A 25,686-nucleotide genomic window follows, 5' to 3' on the forward strand; every position below is an offset into this window, starting at 1 on the left:
TGCCTCACTGATATCCTACTCTGATCCTGAATCCAATCCCAGATCACAGGCTGGGAATCATTTTGAAATGTGTCAGTCCTTCTCCCTGGGGTACTCTCTCTCCTGGGCTAATTTCACCCACTAACTTCTACTTGTTTTAGGGATCTTTTTGGGCAGAGAGACTTAACTTCCCTGAAGGCAGTCTTCTCTCACCCTCCCCCAGTTGAAATTGTGTTCCCCCTATTATTCTCTCATATCACCATGTATTTTATTTTTAATGAAGTACTGGGGTGTAGGCCAGAGGTGTGGGGTTGGGAGGGTAAGAGGATTTAACAGAGACAGAGTGGGGAGCAGAACAGGCAGGTCTACTGAAAGACACTGCTGAGGGGAGCAGCGGGAGAGACAGGAGAGGTCTGCTGTGCCCTATATGGTTAGCAACCTGGCCAGGGACTGAACTCAGGCCGTGGTGGTGACAGTGCTAAGATTTAACCCCTAGGCCAAGCACCATGCCTTTTAGCTGATTTTTTTTTATAGAAGCATGTTTTATTTATTTATTTGTTTGTTTTTTGTTTATACATGCACTGGGTACAGTCAGAAGCGGGAGGGTGAGAGAATTCACCAGAGCCAGGGCGGGGAGCAGAGCAGGCAGAGGGACCGAAGTACACTGCTGAGGGGAGCAGCGGGCGGCAGGAGAGGTCTGCGTGCCATGTGGGACCCTCCTCTGGTGGCCAGGAGCAGCGGGGATCGAACCGCCGCAGAGGCGCGGGCAGCTTCGCAACCCAGCGCTCAACCACTGCGCCACCGGGGAGCACCATGCCTTTTAAATGCCTGGTATCCTTTAAAAAACTTAGTGCTGGGGGAAAAGGATGTCCTGAACAAAGTCCACAAATAGGTTTTTTGGACCGCACCCCCACCCCGGACCAGAGAGATCCAAGATACCAAGGACTACAAATCTCATAATGTCATCACTGCCGAAGAGAGGATAGCTGGGAACTGAGGGTGGAGTTAAGCAGACAGGTCTGGCATATAACCAGATGCCGCGGACTAACGCAGCGGTAGACTTGCAGGACTGTCTCAGGATTGAGAAACTGTGAGGATGCTCAAGGAATCGGCGCATAAATGACAGACAGACACACTTCAAGAGTGAAGATCTGAATGTAATTTGCTCAAAATCATCATACACTTTTATACCATTTCCAACAATAGATGATTTCATACAATTTAATTCTTTCTCAGCATAAAATACTTTGTAAGGCATAAGACATCTACTTCATTATTTATGTGCATGTGATCGCTGTTCCATGACATGGCACAGTAAACAATCTCCAGTACTGAATTTACACAATCATTTTTGCCTACACTGAACAGCATTCTTTAAGCTAGCTTTTCTTGATTCGTATCCCAAAACCACAATGATCAGAAAGCATTAATATTTACCTACTGGCACTCCTTCTTTTAGTAATCACGAGCAATATATTCTCTACGTAAGCATTTTGATTTTTATGGTGTTGTCTCATGTGAGAAGTATTATGATTATTATAAAACTACCATTGCCACACACTATTTTCTTTATCATGCATTTCCTGAAACTGATTGTACACATATAAGGAAAAAGCAAAGTAAGTGAAAAAGTAGTATGATTATAGACAGGTTGCTAGGTTGCTACTTATTCTGAAACAATGGCTATTTGATTAATGGTAAAACTGCTTTGTAGGTAATTCCATCAGGCTTGTTTGCAGGTGACGTTCTTAGCAGCCTTGTTTCCATCAAAGGGGGTGAATTACTGCGGCTTGTTGCCTAAATTAGGCTTATAGGCATGTGTGCCTTGTTTGATCTGAACGCCAAAGTTTATCATGATGAAGCCCCTCGGGGACTGCGCCTGTCTTAGGTCGTCAGGAGTCACAGACATGAGGCTGGCCAGTGCCTTCTTTAGTCTGCCCCCGATCTTACCCGTCATTGACTGTCCAGTCCAGCGCACAGGGAAGGGGGTCTTACTCACTCGGATGTGTCTGAGTGAAAGCCTCCCTCTTTCCAGTAAGTTCACTGGCGTTCAGGGGCAGAGGCTGCCGCAACCAGACATATAGGTCTTGGGGGCACTTGGTTTTTTGCCGGCTTTTAGCATGCTATTGGGGTTCCAGATCAACAGAGCTGGCAGGGTGCATTCACCAATTTATCTCTCTCTCTTTCTCCCTGAGTTATTCATTTCTTCATTTCCCCTTTTTGTAAATAAACCCTTTATTACCCCTTTTTGTATGTACCTGCAGTTGAGTCTCATTATAAGGCCCTTTTAAGCACAAGGGTAAGGACCCATAGTCAGGTCAACATTAGCACACTTTGTAATTATGGATTCAGACATTTATTTGAGCTTAGTGGGAAACATTATAAAGTCCAGGAGTGTGTCTGCTTAGTTTGCAGCTGAAGCAAGCACCCAGCATGGTGTCTGTTGTCTTGGATGCGCCTGAAAGTCTGCTAAGTCTGCTCTAGCTCCACTAGAGCTCCTTTTCCACCAGCAAGGACACCCCACCCCACCTGCACCCCCATTAGAGACTTCAGGGAAGGGGCTAAATGAACCAAGTCAGGCTCCCTGAGCACAACCTTCTCTGGCCTGGGGAGCTGAAACCCAGACTGCAATGGCAACACCCTGGTACTTTCCAAAGAATCTGCCGGGGGCAAATTCCTGCCTCCCTCCCCCAAGCTTTCCCTATAGACCTCACTCTGAAACCTGCTAAGCATTTTCGCTCTAATGCCATCCATCTGCTGTTCTTCCTGCGTTCTAACCCAGAAACAGCCTCCACCACTGAGGTTAACCCCTCTCAATATCTCAGACCAGTTTTTCCACCTGGGGTTGCTGGTGATCTTAAAAACATAGCTGTTGAATCAGAATACTTTACTCAGCTGCCCGTCAGGAATGCTGGGGCAATGTCCAGAGGCCATGGAGAGAAACACAGCGGCCTTCCGCAGAGACAAAATGCTTGCAGCCCTCTGCCTGCTCTAATCTATCCTTTTGCAGGCTGCCAGACTTATCTTTTAAAGGATAAGTCCGAACTAATCACTCCCATTCACATTTCCCACTGTCTATAGGACAAAGTCCAAATTCCTTAACCCAGATTGCAAATCTTCACCATTCAATCTTTTTTTTTTTTTTTTTGTGTAGAAGAACTGGGGTGTAGGCCAGAGGTGTGGGGGTGGGGGGTGGTTGTGAGAGGATTCACCAGAGAGAGAATGGGGAGCAGAACAGGTGGATCTACTGAAATACACTGCTGAGGGGAGCAGCGGGCGAGTCAGGAGAGGTCTGCTCGTACTTCTGGTGAGACCCACTCACCATCTCTCATGAAAACTCTTATTACACAACTTACATATGCGTACAGTCTCATTGTAAACTTTCTAACATTACAAAAGGTTGTAATGTGGGTAATGTGGCGCCATGTGGGTCAGCTCCCTGGCTGTGGATTGAACCCAGGCTATGGGAGTGATGGCTCTGAGCCTTAACCCCTAGGCCACCGGGGAGGCCCTTCACCGTTCCATCTTAACCCGTCTTTCCATCCCCCTCCCCCTTCCTCTCCACCCAACCAGAACTCATACAAAATATTCCAGACCCACAGGGGTCAATACTGTAGTAGCCATATGTGACTGCTAGATACTTTTAATTACAATTCAATTAAAATTCAGTTCCCCAATCACAGGAGTCACATTTCAAATTCCCAGCCACTGCATGTAGCCAGTAGCTACCACACTGGACTGTTCAATTGTTAGGGGGAAAGGATGTCCTGAGCTAATTCCACACAGGCTTTGTGGACGCCACCCCCACTCCAGACCAAAGCCATCAGGACGTTGGGAAAGACAAATTCTGTCACCACCAAAGGGAAGATGGCTGGGACCTGAGGGTGGAGTTAAGCAGCCAGGTCTGGTATAAAACCAGACATGTGGGCCTGGGGGGGGGGTCTCTTGGCTTCAGGGCTCTTGGCTCCCCGCCAGCTCTCAGCATGCCATTGGGTTTCCAGGTCGGTGGATAGGGTAGGACATATTTAAGACTTTATCTCCCTCTTTTCTCCCTGAGTTGTACATTTCCTCATTTTCCCTTCCCTTGTAAATAAATCTTTAGTGTGTGCTGCAGTGGAGTATTACTAAGTCCCTTTTAAGCACGTGGGTGAGGACCCACAGTCAGGCAACCCGTTTTATATCGGGGTTGCCCTGTAACACTACCATGCTGGACAGTGGTAAGGACAGATAGACTATGTCTATCATTGCAGAAAACTTCTGATTTATTGAGACCCAATCACCGTCTCTCATAAAAACTCTTACTACATGATTTACATATGGGTACATTCTCATTGTAAACTTTCTAACATTACAAAACTCTCATTTCCCAGGTCTAGACCTCTTTAGAGATAACCAACCTTTTGGTGTCTTTCCCATCTATATACTTTGTGTGCTCCACGCTTTGCTTTTTCATTCATTCATTTCGTTTAAGGACAGCTCTCTATCGACCTCGTTCTTTTTTTGTAGAGCCACCCACAGCATGAATGAGCTTCATGTTACTCAACCTCTTGATAGATTTTTGTTTCCAATTTTCCCTTCTTGCAAATAGTACCACATGCAAACATGCTTGTACATTTTTTTCTGCACCTGTTTGCATGTTTGTCTAGGGTAGATATCAAAAATGCTGGGTCACCAAGTCATGTGCTCACACTTCTGGGATCCAGCACACCCTGGTGCTCCCTCCCAGAATACCTCTCCACATGACTAATTCCTGCTCATCGCGATCAGTTGAGTTTCATGGATTTGTAAAAGGTGGTGTCTTCTGCCTCTTTTTCCCCATGGTATTTCCTATCCAACACTGCACTAAAGCATTGGAGCTCTGCTTTATTTATTTTTGTATGCCCAACACTTTGTATACTCAGAGCACTGAGCACAGAGCAGAAATTCAAGTGTTTTCGGGGCCTCCCTGGGGGCACAAGGGGTTAAGACTCAGCACATGAAGCCATCCGCAGCCACTGCAGCATCAATTCTATCCCTTGGCCAGGGAGCTGACCCACATGGCACAGCAGACCTATCCTGTCTCGCCCATTGCTCCCCTCAGCAGCGTATTTCGGTACATCTGCCTGTTCTGCTCCCCACTTGGTCTTTCACCTCCCCCGCACCTCTAGTCTGCACCCAGGCTCTTGTATGCGTAAATAAATAAATCTTTAAAAAAAAAAAAACCAGAAAGAAATTCAAGTGTTTTCTTGATCAGAGGAATAAATGAATAAATAAGTAAACAAATGAAGGCAAAGTGGTAAGGACATTCCAGGAGCTCAAGATGAGTCTGAGTGTGTTGTGAGCTTGGGCTCTGGACCAATCTGCTACCTGCTGCTCTAAATCAACCTGCCTTTCTAGGTTTCTGTCTATCCCGCCCTCCTACCTTGAACTCCACCAAAGCTGGACACAGCATTGATAGAGCCTTGTGAATTGTCCTGGCTGTGATAGTGACATCTGAGCCCTGGGAGGCAGCCCTCTTGGGGGGTGGCTTTCCAAGGGCAGCACTCTCCTCTCACCTTTAACTTGTTCTGGGTTTTGTTTTATTTTTGCTCTTTACAGTACCTTTGTGGCAATTCAGATCAGCTACCACATTTCTGCTTTCTGCTTCCAGATTTGAACCCAGATCTGAAACTTTCACTTGGTATCCCCTTCTCCTGCTTTCCGAGCCTCTTTGTGGCCTGGCTTTCCCACATCCCAGCTTGCAGTCTTTATTTCTGATGGGATTTTAATAGGTGGCTTCTGTAATTAATTTCATTCTTCCGTTTTCACATTTTTTCTATAGGTGCCTAAAGGCCCCAAGGAACTAAGTGGGACATTAACTGATTTTAAACAACACAAAAACACTGTATGGCTGTCATTATACATTAGCCTAGCGCCTCTCATTTGCAGGTCTTTTAGGATCATTAATTAGCTGGGAGGTCAGCCAGGTCACCGGTCAGGTTTTATGGAGGTAGCAACAGAGATCGGGAGAAAAGGGACCGGTCCCAGCCCCAACAGAGTGTGGGTGTTGAAACTGGTTTCAGAAACCACACGCTGCTGGGTACACACCCTCATGAGCACCAAGGCAGGGATTCACTCACTACTTAGTATGATTTGTCAAAAGGGACAGAGTCCTCAGGCCAAAGGTGGGGGCGCCCGGGGTGCCCCATAGGCAAGTTCTCCCCGCGCAGGATGTGGAGCAAGTGACCCTTAGGAGCTAACACGACCTCCTGGATCGCCCCTGCATTCTCTTCAGGTCCCCTCCCGCTTTAGGAGCAGATTCAGCGGCATAAAGAACGTGTTGGTGACTCCTCTCGGATCTGGAAACAACGCAGTTTTGCTATTTTTAAAAGTGCTGTTTAAAAATCCACGCACACGTACTCGCACTCCTCAGGGAGGCGGGGGTGGGGGGAGAACGTGCAGGAGAGGGAACAGCGCGGCCGGGTTTCCCAGCGCTAGTCTGGTCCCCCGAGGGAGCCCCAGCCCCTGCGCCAGGGCCTCCCCACCCGGGTGACTGACTCAGCGCGGGGCAGACCCTCCCAGCGCCGAGCGTGGGGCCCGCGGGCCCGCGCCCCCCTTGCCTGCCGGGCGAGGGCACCGCCGCTGGGTCACCGGGCCCCGAAGGAGTCGGGGAGGGATGGAGAAGCTGAGCAGGTGGCGATTAGGTCAGCCCGGGAACATTCTTGGGCCGCTCCAGGGGATATAAATAACAGACCGCAGGCTCCGAAAATGCCCGGGATGAGGGGTAAGAAGAAGGGTTTGTTAGGGTGGGGTGGCATCGTGGCGACCTGGAAAAATTTATTCAGGCGAGTGACTGACAAGGAGGTGGAGGAGCCCCAGCACTGAAGAATGAGCCCTAGTGCAAAATCTGGGGCCAGAGAGCGCGCAGGGGAGAGGAGCTCGGGCTTTTCTGCCTCCCCGCGCCGCCTGTCTCTCCCAGGCCTCAGAGGGGCCCCCGAGGTCTGGAAAGGGGTGGCTTTGGGGTCCCGGCCCGGCCCCGCCGCCCATCTCCCGCCAGGCGCCGAAGGTGCCGGTGCCTCGGCGTCCGCGCGCGTGCAGTGGGGCTCCCCGCACTCTCAAAGGGGCGGTGGCGAGCCCCGCAGGACTGGTCTGCGAGAAGGGGTGCTCGGGAGGGCAAGACGGAGGGCGTGTGCCCCGGGGCTGCGGGCCCGACCCCCGCCGCCCCACGGGGCTCGCCGGCTCCGCGGAGCCGGGGAGGGGCCGCCCCGAAACCGACCCCCCGCGGCGGCGCGGCCCCGGAGCCGGCCCCGGCGCTCCTCGCGCGCGAGCGGAGGCCCCACGGCCCGCGCCCCGGCCCCGGGTCGCCGCGCCGCCCGCAGCCCCTCGCCCCGCGCCGCGCGGTGGGGCCGGGCTGGGCGGGCGGGGGCGGGGCCGGGGGCCGGGCTTCCCGGGGGAGGGCCCGGCGCGCTCCGGGAGGCGGCGGCCGGGCCGGGGAGCGGCAGGACTCGGACCGGCGCGAGGCCGGACCCCCACCCGCGAGGCGCCCGGAGGCCGCGGTGAGTGTGGCCCGGGCCGCGGGGGGCGGCGGCGCGGGTCCGCCCTCCGCTCGCGCGCGCGAAGTTTGCGCTGGGACCGGCGCCCGCCCCGCGCCCCCGGCGCCCCCGGCGCCCCCGGCCACCCCGCCCCGCGCGCACGGGGGGAGCTGCCGCCGAGCCCGGGGTGCCCAGCGCGCGGCGCCGCTCGCCCCGCAATTCCCCAGGCGGGCGGGGTGGGGGTTGACAGCGGAGAGCCACCCAGTCTTCCCGGGCCCCTCCAGCGCCCCAAACCGCCCAGCTCCTGCCTACCCTGGGACCCCAGAAAGGGCCTCGCTCCCGGGGGACGTTTCGCCCACTTGCAGAGAGCCCTGGTTCCCGGGGCCGCGGGCCGGCCACCATCTGGAGCCCGCGGCGGGGCTGGCGAGCCCCCTCTCTCAGCGGTGACCCGCTGGCCGCACCCCGCCGAAACCCCAGTTTAACAAGTTTGGCCGAGAAGTCCCAGAGCCTCCATGGCTAGGCCTGGCCCGGCCGGCCCGCGTCTGCTCCACCGGCTCCGGCTGGTGCGGTGCCTGGTCAGCAGGAGGGGCCCGGTCGAAGGGCGCCGTCCGCAAGGGTCGAGGCCAGAGACGGGCAGCCCCTGGGCTCCGAGGAGGCCCGGGGTTCGCAGTGCGTCATCGGGGGAGCAGGCACCTCAGCCGGCAGGTCGGGTTTCCAAAAGTGCCCCTTTGTTATGCCCCTCCCTGGCCCTGCCTCCTTCTCTTTCCCCGCGCCACCCCTCCCCCAGCCTCCGGGGCGCTCAGGCTGCTGGTTCCAGCCGCTCTGGCCCAGGTTTCCGCTCTAGACCAGTCGAAGCCCCCTCCTGTGCCTTCCAATCCTAGGGCTGAGGGCCTCCCGGGAGTGGCTGCTGGGTGATGAGGCCCTGGGGAGCAGCCTGTGACTCAGGACCCAGGATGGGCAGGGCAGGAGCACCATGCTTCCTCCCTGGGCATACCCCTAGCCGCTGGGAAGGGTGGGGGCAGGTTTGGGGGGTGGGGTGTTACCTATCAGCCTCAGGTGGGGAGCTTGGGCTCTTCCCTGAACCCCAGGACTCTCTCCCATGGATCAGGCAGCTAATGACCAGACCCTCCCAAACCCCAGATTTCTCTAGGCCCAATAGGTGCGGGCTCCCTGGTCTGAGAAATGTTCATTATCTGCTTTCTGAGCTCTTGCTTGTGACAATGTGTTCTGGGGAAGACTCTGGGTCTCAGCTGAGGTCAGGAGGTACAGGGTGCTGGCCCACCCCCACTACTAGGTCAAGTTGGGGTTGTGGGGCCTGGCTGTGCCTGGGGCTAGGGCAGTGTTTGCTCTGGGAAGCTGGAGGGAGCAGTGCCAGCCCTGCACACACAGCTTGCACTGTTCTGGGGCCAGAGAGAGGGACTGGGTGGGAGCTCTCTGGGGAGCTGGGAGCATGGAGGCTGGAGCAGGCAGGGGCCCAGGCCCTGTTGCTTGACTGGGACAGCTTTGGAGGCCCTGTGATTTACAGCTGCAGCTCTTTTTCTTTCCATCCGGTTGGCAAGTCCTTCTGAGCAAATGGGACAGATTCAAGAGGAAGCAAGGTGAAGAGCTGAGGGCTAGGGCGAGGCCAGCTGCCCTGCTCCTCTCTGTCCTGGCACCTCCACTGGCCTCCACAGGCCTGAGTTCTCCCTTAGCAGAGGGGTGGAAGCCCTCTCAGGCTAAGTGCTCTCACAGCTGTTGTAGACAGGGGCTTCCTGGTCTTCAGGTGGATGTCATTTTTCATCCAGCTATGAATTACTGACTCCAGTGCTCCGAGAAACACAAATTGGACCCCCAGGGAGTCCGATCAATAACTGGGGATAGTTTTGTCAGTCACAACCCCATGGGGTATGTCCCCTGACTGAGGGGTTACAAGGGGCTGTGGAAATGTGGGCCCAGGAACGGAGGGGTAACTGTGGAGAAGATGCCCAATTTGAATCTGAAGGATGGGTAGGGGTTCATAAGTTTGGAGGGAGCATTGTGACAGCCTGCTTTGGGGACAGCAGACACACATACTGTCTTCCTGGGCCTGGCAGCGTCCCTTGGGCATTTCCTTGTAGGGGCTTGAGTCAGTGCTGGGGAGGCAGAGACCCCTGTCAGGGGCCGGAGGGGCGTGGCCACTTGTCCTCTAGCCCCAGGTGGTGGCTCTGGCATTGGACTCCACCTTGCTCCTCCCTGGAGATTCTGCAGAACACTCTCAGAATGGGCTGAACACCTGTCTGACTTCCTCTGGCTACCCCATACTCAGCTTTTTGAGGGTGGGACTGAGTTGCTTGCCCCTTGGGACCTCAGTGGATGCCATGGAACAGGAAGACTGTCTCCTTGTGACTGCCAGGCCCCTCACGCTGTGTTCGTTGCCTGGTCTGAGCCTTACATCAGGCAGAAATAGAAGCCCACAGGGTGGGATTTCCATTTTAACAGGGTACTGCAGCTCCCTTAGGAGAGGCTGGTGAAAGGCACTAATTTGTTCAAGCTTCTTGGCCAAGATAGGACTCAGGCCTCCTGGCTCGCAGTCTGCTCTTCCCAGCCTGGGGTGTGGCTGGTCACCCTTGGACTTGGCCTGGTCTGGTAAAGGGTCGCCTGTTCAAGGAAAGGCAACAGGGCCCTGTGTCGGGCAGGTGTCCTCTCGGCCAGTGGGGGTGTGGGGCCCTCTGCCCACCACCCACCCCCGCCTGCCATCTAATCCCTGCCCGGATCGTGTGACTCTCCTGGCATTCCCCTGGCTGGAATCCGCTGCTCTGACAGCAGTTGCTATATCGGGGGATATAGCTGGGCACCGCCCTGCACACCCGGGGCCCTCGCCCTTACCCCCTGCTTTGCTCTTGTTGGCTTCAAGGCAGAATCACAGTGGCAGCTTTGAGAGTTGGATGACCAGGTCCCTGAAGTGATCGCGAGGCTCCAGGTACTAGTGGGGAGGGGGGAGAGGCCATCCCTGCCCCTATCCTGGCCCAGCCTGCCAAGTCCTGGCTCTGACGCTTCCTGGGGTGGTGCTCATGGGGGTGGGGGCAAAGCCCAGGGATAAGAGAAGGTCTTTTCCTATTTCCCAAAGTGTATGTCCAGCTTCCCTGCTTACCCTTTGCCCTCCACAGCCCTAAATCTGCCACCATTCCGTGCTGCGGGGACACCATGGCTCCAGAGGAAGACGCTGGAGGGGAGGCCCTCGGGGGTAGTTTCTGGGAGGTGAGCAGCTGGATCCTAGATTTGGGGTAGCACCCTCTCTGTCCAGGGGAGGAGCCTAGCTGTCAGCCCCAGCCTTTTCCCTGGCGACACCCCCCTTCTTGTGCACACTCCAGGCTGGCAACTACAGGCGGACAGTGCAGCGGGTGGAGGACGGGCACCGGTTGTGTGGGGACCTGGTCAGCTGCTTCCAGGAACGAGCCCGCATAGAGAAGGCCTATGCCCAGCAGCTGGCCGAATGGGCCCGCAAGTGGAGGGGCACCGTGGAGAAGGGTGAGCCAGTGCTCGGGTCAGGTGGGGATGCAGAGGGCTGCCAAGAGTGGGGAGACAGGCAGGGCAGCTACTTTTTGTACCTCATGTGGGAAGTGTGAGGCTTTGAGGTCTGCCTCTGTGGAATGAGGGAGGATTTTCCTGCTTATTCTCAAAGTCAGGCCCTAGAGTCTGCAAAGTGCAGTCAAGATGGGTTTTGATATTTCTAATAATTCTGTGATAGAGACAGTTCTCTCCTCCCCATTTTCAAGAGCAGAGGCTAGGAGTTCAGAGAGGCTAAGTGAATTGCCAGAAATCACACAGCTAAGAAGAGCTGAAGCTGGAGCCCAGGCCTTCTGGGTAGGATCTTTTCATGCTCACAAGCTGCCTTCCTTGAGGATGGACAATGGTTCCTCCCTCTGAGGCAATAGAGTTGTCGTGATTTACGCAACAGATTTGGGCTTGAACCTTAGCTGCACTCATAGCATTAATGCTTTGGGCAATTCACTTCATTTCTCAGGGCCTCTGTTTTTCCACCTGTTAAGTGTTGATCTGACCCTGTTTGCATGTGGTGGGTGAGGCAAGGCGCAGATTAGACATTCAGTAATCAGTGGCTGGTCATTGGGGTTCATCTTTGCACCCTCTCTCAGTGCATGGCACCCAGAGCAGCACCCAGTGAAAGGAGGCAGGCTCTCTTCCAGGGGTGTCTGGGGTCTGGCTCAAGTCCCATTGCTCCCCGCAGGCCCTCAGTATGGCACACTGGAGAAGGCCTGGCACGCCTTCTTCACTGCGGCGGAGCGGCTGAGCGCGCTACACCTGGAGGTGCGGGAGAAACTGCAGGGGCAGGACAGTGAGCGGGTGCGTGCCTGGCAGCGGGGTGCCTTCCACCGGCCAGTGCTGGGTGGCTTCCGCGAGAGCCGGGCCGCGGAGGACGGCTTTCGCAAGGCCCAGAAGCCCTGGCTCAAGAGGCTGAAGGAGGTGAGCCAGGGAGGGATGGGCAACAGAGGCAGGCCTCTTCCTGGGTCCGCCCGGGGCCTGGAGGGGGCCAGGGCATGGCATGCAGGGGTCAGAGCTGTCCCTGGGTGTGCCAGGTTGAGGCTTCCAAGAAGAGCTACCATGCAGCCCGGAAGGAGGAGAAGACTGCACAGACCCGGGAGAGCCACGCCAAGGCTGACAGCGCCGTCTCCCAGGAGCAGGTGCGCAAGCTGCAGGAGCGCGTGGATCGCTGCACCAAGGAGTCTGAGAAGGTACCGGCACAGGACCCCACGGCCCAGGGCGGGCCTTTCTGAATGTCTGTGCGGTCCCCAACCACACCCTTCCCACTCTAATCCTCACCTGCCACCCTCCCTCCAGATTGTCACTTAAAGGAGGAATCTGAGAAAAGATGATACTTTTCCCAGGGAAAGAAATGGTGTGGTTTCAGGCACTGGGATGATTTTTGCAGTGAGGAGAACTTCCCAGCCCCTTTCCTTTCACACCTGGGACCAGTCCTCAGTTGCCTGCTTAGCCTAAGCACCTTTTCCTCCATGCTCCCCTGAGTTGCTGCTCAGCTCGCACCTCCTTCAGGAAGCCTTCTGATTTCTCCCACTCTCCCCAAGGATGACCTTCTCATTCTCCACCAGACTCTTTTAGCTGCAGAGCCTCCCTTGTAGGTTGCAAGGGTCCTTGAGGGCAGGACCCAGCTCTTGGGACTGACTTACCCTGGTGTCAAACCCGCGGTGGCGGGTGTTCAGGAATTAGCGGAGTCCTAAATGGTCTTGCCTCTCCCACCCAGGTGAAAACCCAATACGAGCAGACGCTGGCAGAGCTGCATCGCTACACCCCGCGCTACATGGAGGACATGGAACAGGCCTTTGAGACCTGCCAGGCTGCTGAGCGCCAGCGGCTTCTCTTCTTTAAGGATATGTTGCTCACCTTACATCAGCACCTTGACCTTTCCAGCAATGAGAGGTACGTACGGTCTGTGGAGCTCTGGGGTACTGGTGGGTTTCCTCCGCTATCCTAGGACTCTGGCTTGGCTGAAGGAGTTGGGAGGTGCACGCCAGGGCTGCCCGGTCTCAGGGTTGTATCTTGGGCCACAGGTTCCTTGAACTCCACCGTGACCTGCATCAAGGCATTGAGGCAGCCAGTGACGAGGAGGATCTGCGCTGGTGGCGCAGCACCCACGGGCCGGGCATGGCCATGAACTGGCCACAGTTTGAGGTGTGTATTTTAGATTGGCTTGGGCTGGGAGGTGGGACCAAGTTGGGACCTCAAGAGGGAGGCGAGGCTTGGCATGAAGCAGGTGAAGCTGGTCTGGATGGCCCTGACTGCCATCACAGCCTGCAGCCCAGTGTGACCCGAAGCACTGTCCCCACAGGAGTGGTCCTTGGACACACAGAGGGCAATCAGCCGGAAGGAGAAGGGTGGCCGGAGTCCTGATGAGGTTACTCTGACCAGTATTGTGCCCACAAGAGATGGCACTGCACCCCCACCCCAGTCCCCGGGGTCCCCAAGGTGAGAAACCGGAACCTGGCTGTGGCAGCTCGCCCTATCACCTGCCCTCCTTTCCTCTGTCTCCTTTGCTTCATTTTCTTCACACCTAAAGTGGTTTGAAAATTGGTGCCAGGGACCTTAGGACCCACTGAGTCATTGCATTGACTCCAGCTTTCACGGTGGTTTAGATTTGCTAAGTTTTCCCAAGTTCTCTCTCTTCTACTGCTAATGTCAGCTCTGTGTGGCAGGAACTGTACTGAGCTCACCAGCATGTGCGGCAGCTGGCACACTAGAATCTTCTTCCACTCTTCCCCACCTGCCTCTCCCAGGGTTCATGCAGGGGTAAGCCCTTGCCCTGAGTCTTGGACTCTTGACTCAGGGTCCTCCCTGTGCCCTGATCTGTCCCCATTTGCCTCTCCTCTGCAGCAGTGGCCAGGATGAGGAATGGTCAGATGAGGAGAGTCCCCGGAAGGCTGCCACTGGGGTGCGGGTACGGGCACTCTATGACTACGCTGGCCAGGAAGCTGATGAGCTGAGCTTCCGAGCAGGTACTCTTGGGACCCCTTTTCTGTTCTTTCCAGGCTTCAGCCCCCTCCCCACCACACCACTGTAATAGCCCCTGCAGGGGTATGAAAAAGGGAAGCTGGACACCTAACTCCTCAAGGGCCAGTTCTCTGACTCTGTAAGGCTGCCCTGGGTCCTGACCCTTGGAGTCAGTGCCTACACTGAACCCTCCTGCCTCAGAGTCTGTCACCAGCTGGGGCCTGATTGCAGCATTCAGGGTCTGGGGTGCAGAGATTTACTGACTTTGACCTCCCTCTGCCCTGGCCATGTCTCTTCTCCTAGCTGAGGGCTGTACTTTCCCTTCCCCCTCAGTCCTTGACCCAAATGCAGGAACAGGGGCTGGGCCAGGGCAATTGGCAGTGAGCAATCCCACTTCCCCCAGGGGAGGAGCTGCTGAAGATGAGCGAGGAAGATGAGCAGGGCTGGTGCCAAGGCCAGCTGCAGAGTGGCCGTATAGGTCTGTACCCTGCCAATTACGTGGAGTGTGTGGGGGCCTGACCTGCCTTGGGAGCCCTTCTGCGACGTTTCTCCAAGCAGAGTCAGAATCCAGCTTCTCGTGCACAAGCCGGACATGAGGCCCTGAAACATCGTGCCCACCCGCCCCTCCCCCCTCCCTGAGGAGGGAGTTGGTCCTGGGACCCGGGGAGGGGAGGGGCCTGCCTCTAGGAAGGGACTGGTAGGGAAGGGCCAACCGAGGCTGAGGGCACTGTGGGGAAGTCAAAGTGACAGAAGGGTTCAGGGGTGCCTGGGTCTCCCTCAGGAGCCATGGACCCCATTACTGGTCTGTTTTGGGGGCTCCTGGGGGTGTGTTTGGGGTGAGTATAGTTCTGGGCTAATGGCACCCTTTTTTGTGGCTTGTTCTAGTGTGTATTAAACTTGGAGGGGAAAAAAAACCAAAACAGCCTCGAGGCTTGTGTGCATTTTTTTCTCTCGTCCACGCTGACCAGGCCTCCGGCGGTATCTGGAGAGCGGCACCGAGGGGAGGTTCTTGGGCCTAGAATGTATCATGGGGACGGGGGTCGAGCCAGGGTTCGTCATCTTGAGCCCTGCTCGGGAACCTGGGGGCCCTAACCCGGGATGGACGGCTCTGGAGAGGAGACTTGGTTGCAGCCGGCTGAGGCCGGGTGCTGAGGGCCCGGCGGGACCGTGAGCCCTCGAGAGAATCGTCGCTCACCCATCCAGCACCAGCCGGCGCCTTCAGGGCCGGGCTCCGCCCTCGGGGGCAGCGGGCGGCGGCGGGCCGGGGAGGTTTGGGCCAGCCCGCGAGCCGTCGCTCCGCCCTGGCTCCGGATTGGCCGCGGCGCGGGGCGGCGTGGTTCTGGCGCCCATTGTGGGGTCGGGGGCGGCTGGCGTCACGGCTCGCGTTGCGCCGGCCCCTCATTGGCCCAGAGCGGGACGGCTCGCCCCACCCCTCGGCCGCAAGGGCACCGCCGAGGCCGACTCGGCGACCCCGCCCCCCGGCCCGGGATTGGCCCTCGACGGGATCCGTCGGGCGCGGTGGCGTCTGGGAAGGAGAGAAAATGGCGGCGGAGCCGAGCAAGACCGAGATCCAGACTCTTTTTAAGAGGCTTCGCGCAATTCCAACCAACAAAGTGCGTGAGCGGGAGGCGCGCGGGGTGTGGCGCTGGCCGCGAGGGACTCCCCAGACTCCCTCGGGGCCTGAGGGAGGGAGAGGGACGGACATGGGCTGTTTTCCTGGGGTGTCAGCGTCCAGCCTCGGCTCGAGGCCCCTGACCATTCGCTCATCGCCTCCTCCACCCAGGCCTGCTTCGACTGCGGCGCCAAGAATCCGAGCTGGGCCAGCATCACATACGGTGTTTTCTTGTGCATTGACTGCTCCGGCGTGCACCGCTCCCTGGGCGTGCATCTCAGCTTCATCAGGTGTGGTCTCCGCGTCTGCGGCGCTTCTGCCTGGCCGGCCGGGGCTGTGTGCCCAGCAGGGGGGAGAGAGGCTGCCTCGACTTGGGCCGCTCAGAATCCGGTGTTCCGAAATCTCCGGGTCGGGGATCTGGGAGCCTTTGGTGGGCTCTTGCCACATAGGCGGTTTATCTCTGCATCTGGGTCAAATTTGACTGAGCTTTTAGTTTGGGGAAAAGTTAGCCGCATTGACCTTGTTGGTATATTGTCTAGTAGATCTGAATTGATACCCTGGCCATCCTTAAGGAGAAAGTCAAAACCAAGTTTTGAGTGCCTGAAAATTCTATCTCCTTAGATGGAAAAGAATTAAGTACTCTTTAGAGTAGATGAGTGAAGAGCAAAGCTTTCATGAACAGGATAGAGGAGGAAATAGATGGTGACTGATTAATGATTCCTGGTGCCTGCTGCAGCCCGAGGCTAAATGACAGGTGTGGGTCTGCCAGGGAAGCGTCTACTGGTATCTGCTGGTGGATGACATGCAGCCCTTGCTCACAGGTCCACAGAGTTGGATTCCAACTGGAACTGGTTCCAGCTGAGGTGTATGCAGGTCGGCGGGAATGCCAATGCGGTAAAGCTCCTTCCTACCATCTTCCCTGTCCCCATTTTTCTGTCTGGGTACTAACTTTACAATGACTTCCTTGAAGCCCCTCTCTTTTTCTCGATTCAGACTATCCAGCACTATACCATTTGCTAAAACTTGGAAATTAGTCACTGTATTTCTCCAAGGGGCTTCATATTCAAACTGTACTGGATATACATTCTTGGAGAAAGGCTAAGGGAGCTGGGGCCTCCGTAATCATCCAGGTCTTGGCCTGGATGAAGGATGGGCAGAGTGGGGATTGCATGCTGCCCTGAGAGGGCTGGACTTCAATCAGTCACTGCGATGGGTGGGAGGCTGCGGTTATTGTGGGAATTTCTGAGGCAGTTGACGTCTGTGGCTCACTGCTGGTGTCACCAGAGTGTCGATCTTGTATAATAAGCAGGCTGTTTTAAATGGGCGTGTCTCTTTAGCTCTGGGGAGAATCACCTGTAGCCATCACTTTTTGCTCTCCAGACGGCTTTCTTTCGCCAATATGGATGCACAACCAACGATGCCAATACCAAATATAATAGCCGGGCTGCCCAGATGTACAGGGAAAAGATCCGGCAGCTGGGGAGTGCGGCCTTGGCTAGGCATGGCACCGATGTAAGTGCCTCTTCCTGGGACTGGGGGGGAGGGGTGTGGGAGTATTCAGAGTCCTGGGTTTCAGAGGTGTCTTCTCTCCCTCGTAGCTTTGGATAGACAATATGAATAGTGGCCCCAGCCACTCCCCGGAGAAGAAGGACTCTGACTTCTTCATGGAACACACTCAAGTGAGTGTCCCCAGGGACTGTATTCTGACGAGTAGTTTACTTATCAAGACTGGGGTCTTCTGCCATCACAGCATGGATTCCATTCGCCTTGGTGTAATACTTCAGGCAGGGAATGTCTGGGTCACACTACTGGGTTGACCCAGGTGTTTCTTCTTTGGGTGAGTTGGGGGTGCAGTGTGGCTCTCCTTAGGAACAGACCCCTATATCTGGGATGATAGGGAGAAGCTTCTTGAGGAGATGTCAGAGCCCCAAACAACTTTTGTCAGGATTCTTCCCTATAAGGGGGGTACTGTGGTTGGGGACAATGAAAGACCCCCCTTCCCCAGCAACCCACCAGGGGAGGAGCTTTTCTTCTCTGTTGGCACTGGTCTTGAAGGCAAGCTCTCAGTTTGAATTCTTCCTCCTCTACTAGCACTCCTATGATAGTGGTTAATTTCACTTAACCGGTCAAACCTCAGTTTCCAAAATGGAGATATATTTACGTTGCATGGTTTGTTGTGGTTCGTTAAATGTTTTCTATATGTGAATATCCCTTAGATTTTTGCCTGGCATGCACTAAGTGCCAAGTAGTTGTTATTAAACTATGGGATGAGTTCTGACTCTTAAGTAAATAGTGGAGGGGGTGGAGGCAGTTGCTAGTTCCTGCTTCTTATTTCCATAGTAAGTAGTAACTGTATTTTTATTTACTAATCTCCAGTTTCCTTTCTTACGGGCTTGGAGTAGATCCTTGTACTCACAAGGTACTGGGTCCTGCTTGCCAGCAGGAGTGACTCATCGAGACTTCTGTGACCTGGCTTCCTTTTCAGCCCCCTGCCTGGAATGCACCGGCCACCGACCCAGCAGAGAACCAGCAGCCTGCCTGGTGTGCGGAGAGCAGTGGCTTTGCACGTGAGTTCAACCCAGATTCCAACCAAGTGCCTATTCCTGGTAAAGGACTTAGAACACAGTATTGGACACCTGGTCAAGGGGATGGAAATGGGGGTCTAAGTCTCTGGGTGGGTTGGGATTGATTTCCTCCTGTGGAGGATGTGAGCCACTTCCTTTTATCTTTTGGTGGCCACAGCAAGCTAAGGAAAGTCAGTGCCTCCTATTCTTGTGCCATCACCTACCTTAGGGAAGTTTACAGGAAACTTCAAGCCATATACTTAACTCCCACTGTTGCATCCACAGAGCCGGAGCATGGCCCCAACACGGACCTGCTTGGCACCTCACCCAAAGCTTCTCTGGGTTAGTATGCCAGCTAGGGTGTGGGGTGACTGGGTGAGCCTCAGGTCTCTTTTCAGATCTGCTGTCTGGTCATGTGGACTGAGCAGGAGACTGAGGATCTGACTTTCTGGGATGGGGCTTGAAATCCATCTGCAATGTTGATTGCAGGGATTTCAGAGCCAGGCCCTTGGAATCAGTGAACCTGGGGGGTGGGGGCTGTGCATGGGCTGGGATCTGCTTTGGGACTGGGGCTGGTCAGAGTGTGGAGAGGTCAGCATGACACTGGACACCTAATGCTTGGGTCTGAGATAGGATGGGCCTATCTGGTCTGCTTCCTCAGATGAGGAACAGCTCAGAGCTGCTGCTGGCTAGAGGTGACATTCTTCTTTTTGACCCAGTCCCTGGTCTGTTCTTCAGCTCTTTTCTGCTCTTCCTTAGTGTCCGTCAGACTTGGTTCAGGGTAACAATCCATTGCTGACCTTGGTGTATTCTATTGATCCTTGGCAGTTAGGGCAGAAAGCCAGCAAAAACCCACTCTATCAGATGGCTGGTGTGGCCTGGTCTAAAGGAGGGCTCTCGAGCAGCCTCTGGGGACAACTCTGGACTTGGGAGTGATAGGGAAGCTCTGTGGTCAGCCCTCTGTTAGCCTTAAGTCTCTTTCTCTCCAGAGTCCATGTGTCTGTCTACAGGGGCCCTTCCTGTCAGAGGTAACCAACAGCTGCTTGGGTAGCCTGGCCCCTTGCACGCCAGCTCCCTGCTGTAGGAGCTGAGGCTGGTGTTTGGCATCTGCCCTCTGCTAGCAGTCTTTGTGTTGTTTTAGGGCATTTGACTCTCTCTGGTGCTTCAGGCCTTGGTTCTTGTCTCAGTTTGCTGGGAGTCAGTATCTGCCCCAGCCTTGTCTGTCTTTGGCTTGGACTGTCCTGGACGCCATTGGTTGGAACTGATGGTGGCAGCTTTGCCTTCCCCTGCCTGAAGCTGTTCTTTTTAGAAGCTCTTGCCAGGAAGCTGCATGGTGTGGACCGAGCTGCTGCCTCAGGTCCCCTTTTGTGACCATTCTCTTTGTCATACAGAACTGAAAACCTCCCTCATTGGCAAGAAGAAGCCAGGAGCAGCTAAAAAAGGGGTAGGTGGGAAGAGGCAGCTTGGTGGAGTGGGTTGGAGATACGACCTAGGCAGAGGTACTCGACTTTTCTGAACCTTCCCTGTGGAAGGGCTGAAGGGTGCCCACTTCAGGGCCTCCTGGGAGAGTGGGGGGAGATGGTACACACCTAGTGCTTACCTTGTCCTGGGCCCTGTCAGCATCAGGAGTGTTGTCAGGCTGTGAGGTCTCCGCTGGGGTTGCCCAGCTCCAGCAGAACCTCTGCTCTCCCTTTCCACCCTGTTGACTGGGTTCAGGGTTTTTACCCTAAACTTGAGGAAGGAACCCTTTAGGGTTTTGGTTAGAGTACCCATGCCTGGGAGGGATCAGAGGGTTTGGGTTGGCAGCGTCCCCATCTTTTCCCAGTTGGGTGCCAAGAAAGGCCTAGGGGCCCAGAAGGTGAGCAGCCAGAGTTTCAGCGAGATTGAGCGGCAGGCCCAGGTAGCGGAGAAGCTCCGTGAGCAGCAGGCAGCTGATGCCAAGAAACAGGCAGAAGAGTCCATGTGAGTGTCTGCCCGAGGAGCCCCAGCTCCTGTGGGTTGGGTGGGAAGTGAGATGGGTCAGGTGGTTGCTGGCCTCTGACACCCTTGTTCCCTCCCAGGGTTGCCTCCATGCGCCTGGCCTACCAGGAGCTCCAGATTGACCGGAAGAAGGAGGAGAAGAAGCTACAGAATCTAGAAGGGAAGAAGCGAGAGCAGGCAGAGAGGTTGGGCATGGGCTTGGTGTCCCGAAGGTGAGGCTCAGCTCTGGAGTGTGGCAGTGAACCATTGCAGGTTCACCTCAGCAGTTTAGGGTTCTAGACTTAGGCTTCCTCTGAGGCTTCGCTTACAGTGCTTGGCACACAATGCCTTGTTCACTGAGTATTTGTGAATGAATGAAGCACAGGATCAGAAACTTGTCCCACATGTCCAGGAGACTAGATGGTGTGTCTGAATGGGAAAAGGCTCTGGATGGTGCCCGGTGAAGGAGAACCCAGTTTCACTCCAGGGTTCTTCTTGGCCAGCGACTGAGCTGTGGTGCTTCATAGGGTGGGATAGTGCTTTATTTTCAAGATACTGAGAATTGCAGGATTTCTAGCCTTCCTGCCCCTGTCCACTCAGTGCCACTGATGCTGCTGCCCACCGGTGGACCCAAATACCCCGTGTCAAAAACCCTTTGTTCAGGCAGTATCTTTCCTCTTTCAGGATCACTGGGTTTGTGTTATGGTTTTCTTAAACAATAACAAGAGTGCAAATCAGTTCTCTTAACGCATTTTGTTTTCCCTGCACTCAGAGTTAACATCTAGAGATTTTAGTAAGACTAGATTTTTAATCTCTTAAATGCTGGAATACCGGACAGTACCAGGGGAAGCCATTCTGGCCACAGTCCGCTTGTGCTGGCTGGAAGCTGCTCTTTTGGGGGGATATGAGGTCCGCCATTGACCTTCTGTACTGAGCACGGCAGGCCTGTGCAGCAGGTGCTTTACAGAGGAGGAATTTGAGATGTACAGCAATTAAGCAACTTACTTCAAGCCCACAAATCTACTAATTGGCAGAACTAGATTTTGAACATAAAACTGCTTGATTCCCAACTCAGTATCTTTAGCAACTATGCTTTACTTCTCTGGGAGATGAGGCTGGGGATTTCAGTCTCTCAAAATGTGCCAGTTGGGTTTAATTTAATTACTCCCTTTCAGTCTGTATGATATTAATGTGACCCACAGCTAATCAGGGAAATACAAAATTTAATTCCAAAAAGACTTGAGGTCTCCTCCCCACTGTTGTGGTCATATAAGAGTTACCGGTTTTAAGGGTCTGAACAGTTTTTCAGCTGTTTCCCACCCCCCCCCCTTTTTTTTAAACAGTATAATAGAATCTCTCATTTACCCCAGCCCAGTCCATCTAAAGCAAGGTGTCACTTCTTGGCGTTCTGCCAGCTAACAGCTGTAGCTATTCCTAACGAAGATTATTTACGTGAAATTAATCCTTTAACTACCTCTGTGAAGCAGGACACAGGCTGGGTTAGTTCTGCCTGCTCAGGTCAGTGCCCCCATTGGGAAACCAGGCAGCAAATCCATTTCTTGGTGCATAAGGTCAAAGACTGCTTTAGAACACTTTCTTCTTCATTTAAAAAAAAAAAATCAAGAACTCCTTTGACTTCATTAGGCTCATTTCGCTGGTCCTTCGGACATTTTCATTTTTGCTTTTTTGTGTGTCCGTGTCCTCAGTGAAGGATCTGATTCTTGGTGCAGCCGGTCTGCGTTTTTAAGCAGTTACTGGATCTATGCACTTTATCATTTGGTGCACATTTTGATTAAATTATAACGGTGGCAGTCATTTGCTATGGAACCCTACTTTGAGAAACCAAAGCTGATGTGGAAGGGAGGGTGTGCTGTCTACCTCACCACCGTGCCCAGCTCTCGCTGTGAGGTCTGCTCTGCCCTAGGCAGGGGTTGACGGGGAGGCTCTGGGGGTGCCCAGTGAAGGAGAACCCAGCTTCGTGCCAGAGTTCTTCTCACTTGGCGATGCTAATGCTCACCAGACTCTCAGGCCCCGGCTCTGCTTCTTCCCATAGCTCCGTCTCCCACTCTGTGCTGTCTGAGATGCAGATGATTGAGCAGGAAACCCCCGTGAGTGCAAAATCCTCCCGCTCGCAGCTCGACTTGTTTGATGACGTTGGTACTTTCGCCTCCGGACCCCCAAAGTAAGGCTGCTGTTGGGCCTCCGGCCTGGCCGTGCGGTTCTCAGCAGGTGCTCTCAGCCACTCTCCTGTCTCCTTAGGTACAAGGACAACCCCTTTTCCTTGGGGGAAAGTTTTGGTTCTCACTGGGATACCGACGCTACCTGGGGCATGGACAGGATGGAGGATAAGGAGCCAGAAGTGACCATCTCCAGCATCCGGCCCATTTCAGAGAGGTACGGTGGCCGGGGCAGCAGTACTGCCCATGTGGTAGCCTTGGGAATGTGCGGGTGAGTCCTTCACATGGGGCTGGTGCAACTGAGAAAGCACATGTTATTTTTTACTGAATTTTAATACATTTAAATCGCTTCCTATAGCTAGTGGCTACCAGGTTGGATAGTGGAAGAATCTAGCTTTGGTTTGAGCTGTGCTTTATGCCTCAGAGAAGCCGTAGCAGCCTCTTGCTTGCGATCTGTTTCTGGCAGGAGGGCTCTGACTTTATGTTTCACTCCTCCCCAAGCTTGTGTGTCTCTGGCCTTCATCTCAGTTATGTTTTTAAAAGCTTATTCTATCTCAGTCTGGGCAATGTTTAATTGATAAATTATTTGAGACTCGTTCTTTCATAAAGTGGAGACATAAGTAATAACTTTACAGGGTTGTCAGCAGGGTTAAGTGTGCTGAAACTTACAAACACCCAGCTCAGGGTAGGTATCAGTACTGTTTAGGAGTAACCATGTACTTTTCCATCCACACTGGGATGCTTCTGAGGGTAGAAGGGATAATTATTAATAATAATGCCAGGAGAGTAGAGGTAAACCCAGGCCAACCAAGACACAGGGTCGCCCTAGTGTTAATGCCAGTGGTAACTCAGAGTAGAGCAGCAGTGGTGATGTCACGATGTGCTAGGCCTTGAGGCACTAGTGGTTTGGGGTGGAGGCTAGGCCTCTCCAAACTGGAGGGGACAGAAGCTCTCTCTGCCTTGGTTTCAGTGTGGAGAAGGGAGAGGGAACCACAGCCAGAGACGCTGTGGCGAGCCGTCCCCAGAAGGCTGATAATGCTTCTGTCAGCCTCTGATGGAGACGAGAAGAGTCAGAGATGTTGTTCCACATCCACCCCTCAGAGTCACAAACCGGAGAGAGGTAGAGAGCCGGAGCTCAGGCCTCGAGTCCAGTGAAGCCCGTCAGAAATTTGCAGGCGCCAAAGCCATCTCATCTGACATGTTCTTTGGGCGGGAGGTGGATGCTGAGGTAAGTAGAGTTGTCCATGCTGAGGCTGGAGCTTCCACCCAACCATGGCCTTGGGCTCTAGCATCAGGGTGGCTTGGCCTGAGGTCTTGATCAAAAGATGCCCAGGCCTGACTTTCTTCACAGTATGAAGCCAGATCTCGGCTACAGCAGCTCTCTGGCAGCAGTGCCATCAGCTCTTCAGACCTCTTTGGGGACATGGATGGAGCTCACGGAGCAGGTGGGGTCCCAGTGGTGTGGCAGACGCCATGTGAGGCCCGTGAGCAGAGTTGAAGGGCCCTGTGGACCGGGAGAAGGGAGGCTCCCTTCTGGACTCTGAGTCACCCCTCCCCTTGCTTTACAGGAAGCGTATCTCTGGGGAATGTGCTCCCCACGGCTGACATTGCCCAGTTCAAGCAGGGTGTCAAGTCTGTGGCTGGGAAGATGGCTGTGCTGGCCAATGGTGTGATGAATTCTTTGCAGGTGAGGCTGTGGCTCTTGGCCTGCGACGGGAGGGGCCTAAGAATAATTATGGAGTATGACCTTGACCACATCCTGAAACTACTCCTGGTGGCTCCCTCAGGCCATGAGAGAGCACTCTTCTACGGGGGGAAAGCTCTGTTTCTGGTCGGCAGCCTCTGCCTTTGAGTTGAGCAGGGCTGGCCTCTCCCTCTGGCACCGTGTGTCTGTACCGAATTCCCCGTCCTGTTCTCCACCCTGTTCCAGGGTCACAGTAAGGTAGAGAATACACTCTGCGGGCCCCCTGCACATGTTTGGGGAGGGCACGCACTGGGAAACACTGCTCTTAGACTCTCTTTCTCTCCCCATCCCCAGGATCGCTATGGTTCCTACTGATCGAGCTCCGTGGTTCAGGCACGTGGTGGTGATGGCAGCAAGAACCCCATGAGCCCGGGCCAGGGATGCTTGCCTTGCAGAAGCTGGGGAGGAATTGTTACTGTCTGTGTGGTGTGCGAGTGGGGTGGCCTTTGAGGATCTGGGGTGAGGGGATGGACAGGACTAACCCTTGTCCTCTGCCTATAGAGTGAACCCTTGATTCTCCTCCCTGCACCCCTCAGCCCCACCCTCCATCCCCTGCGTTCTAGATTATCGTCCTTCCAGTTCTGCCCCCCAAAGCTGCTGCTTACTTGTCCTGCCACACTGGGAGGGCGGGTGGGCGGGTATTCTCTCACCATGGCTTATTCCAGGTCCGGCCCTTCTTCAAGCAGGGAAAGTGAAAAGTGTAAGGCTCGGGGATCCTTCCAGGGGGCTTGAGGGCTTGGCCCCGTCCTCTGGAACCGGTGGGGAGGTCTAGAAGGAGTTCTGCTGGAGTCCCGCCCCCGGAGTGGGGGAGGGCTTTGGATCTGCTGCTGCTGCTGCTGCTGCTGCTGCTCCCGTGGTCTGTTGCGGCTCCAGGAGAGGACAGGGGAGGGGACGGACCTTCATCTGGGTCCTTCTAAGGGCTAGAATCTTCACCTGGTACCTAAAGGTTTCATTTGTGATCAGACCGGAGGCCCGAGTGATCTCCTGCCTCCGTGCCCCTTTTTTCAGTGATTGCTTGGAGGAGAGCATCTCCTGGGTATCTGTCCTTCCATGCCATCCACTGTGGCCCCAGAACGCACTGTCCTGTCTTCCCCTGCTTAGTGGCCGTTGTGGGTCTCATCTGGCCCATGCCCTGTGCTGGGTGCTATGAGCATCATGCTGGCTAAGGAAGCATAGGATATGAGGGACAGAAGCAGGCTCCAGAGGCTCAACTTTCATCATCCTGGGTTTAGAGGGGCCTGGACATCTCCTCACTCATGAGAGCTTGAGGGTCACACACTGTGTCATCTTGCCCTGCCCGGCTGGCAGTCTGGCCCACCTGTGGGATGTGGGTTGGGCTCCCAGCCAACACAAACCACTCTTCCCACACCCCCTCCCCTAAAGGGACATGACTTCTGGACTGTTTATATTGAAACAAAGTGGTGTCAAATAAAGCTCCGACAGGGCATGGGACCCTGTTGGTTTGAATGAAGCAGTGTCCTCTCGGGTCCTGCCTCCCTGTCCAGTGCAGGCTCCTTGCCTCTCTCTCTGGGCTCCCACTGATACGGGTAGGGCTTCAGTGCTGACGTGGAGGGCACTCTTTCCAGGGCCTCCAGCTTGTCTCTTCTCTGAAAACCAAGGGCCCCTGGCTCCTCGGCCCTGTGCTGCCGCGAGGTCCAATGCAGCCTCGACCTCACCACCC

At 54.8% G+C, this 25,686-nt stretch overlaps 3 protein-coding genes across 5 annotated transcripts in view; 2 read left to right on the plus strand and 1 right to left on the minus strand.

Annotated features, from left to right (window-relative positions):
* The first annotated feature begins 6,554 nt into the window (after positions 1-6,554).
* Positions 6,555-14,845, plus strand: PACSIN3 (protein kinase C and casein kinase substrate in neurons 3). 3 transcript variants are annotated; one of them, XM_037522350.2, is made up of 11 exons: positions 6,555-6,721; positions 10,342-10,407; positions 10,595-10,685; positions 10,799-10,955; positions 11,674-11,909; positions 12,023-12,178; positions 12,706-12,881; positions 13,013-13,133; positions 13,291-13,427; positions 13,833-13,954; positions 14,353-14,845. In XM_037522350.2, the coding sequence occupies exons 3-11, from the start codon at positions 10,632-10,634 to the stop codon at positions 14,466-14,468; spliced, it is 1,275 nt and encodes a 424-aa protein (XP_037378247.1). In that variant the 5' UTR covers positions 6,555-6,721; positions 10,342-10,407; positions 10,595-10,631; the 3' UTR covers positions 14,469-14,845. The 3 variants fall into 3 exon arrangements, with proteins under 3 accessions (XP_037378247.1, XP_054555204.1, XP_037378246.1); XM_054699229.1 differs by lacking the exon at positions 6,555-6,721 and adding an exon at positions 7,440-7,493 and having other exon boundaries at positions 10,342-10,413; XM_037522349.2 differs by lacking the exon at positions 6,555-6,721 and adding an exon at positions 7,440-7,493.
* A 565-nt stretch (positions 14,846-15,410) lies between these two features.
* On the plus strand, positions 15,411-24,634 carry ARFGAP2 (ADP ribosylation factor GTPase activating protein 2). Its single transcript, XM_037522351.2, has 16 exons — positions 15,411-15,562; positions 15,733-15,851; positions 16,383-16,455; positions 16,942-17,073; positions 17,160-17,240; positions 18,047-18,128; positions 18,411-18,467; positions 19,517-19,569; positions 19,951-20,087; positions 20,186-20,317; positions 22,138-22,266; positions 22,344-22,478; positions 23,363-23,489; positions 23,613-23,706; positions 23,830-23,948; positions 24,300-24,634. Exons 1-16 carry the CDS (start codon positions 15,491-15,493, stop codon positions 24,318-24,320), a joined length of 1,563 nt encoding a protein of 520 aa, XP_037378248.1. The 5' UTR covers positions 15,411-15,490; the 3' UTR covers positions 24,321-24,634.
* Positions 24,635-24,636: 2 nt separating this feature from the next.
* Positions 24,637-25,686, minus strand: part of CSTPP1 (centriolar satellite-associated tubulin polyglutamylase complex regulator 1) — a 156,543-nt gene continuing 155,493 nt past the window's right edge. Inside the window, exon 9 of the mRNA XM_037522352.1 lies at positions 24,637-25,685. Coding sequence (XP_037378249.1) covers positions 25,430-25,685 — 256 coding nt within the window. The 3' untranslated portion in view covers positions 24,637-25,429. The remainder of the gene's footprint in view (position 25,686) is intronic.

The sequence above is a fragment of the Talpa occidentalis genome, unplaced genomic scaffold, assembly GCF_014898055.3.
Source record: "Talpa occidentalis isolate TD23 unplaced genomic scaffold, MPIMG_talOcc4v2.1 talOcc4.3, whole genome shotgun sequence".
Classification (NCBI taxonomy): domain Eukaryota; kingdom Metazoa; phylum Chordata; class Mammalia; order Eulipotyphla; family Talpidae; genus Talpa; species Talpa occidentalis.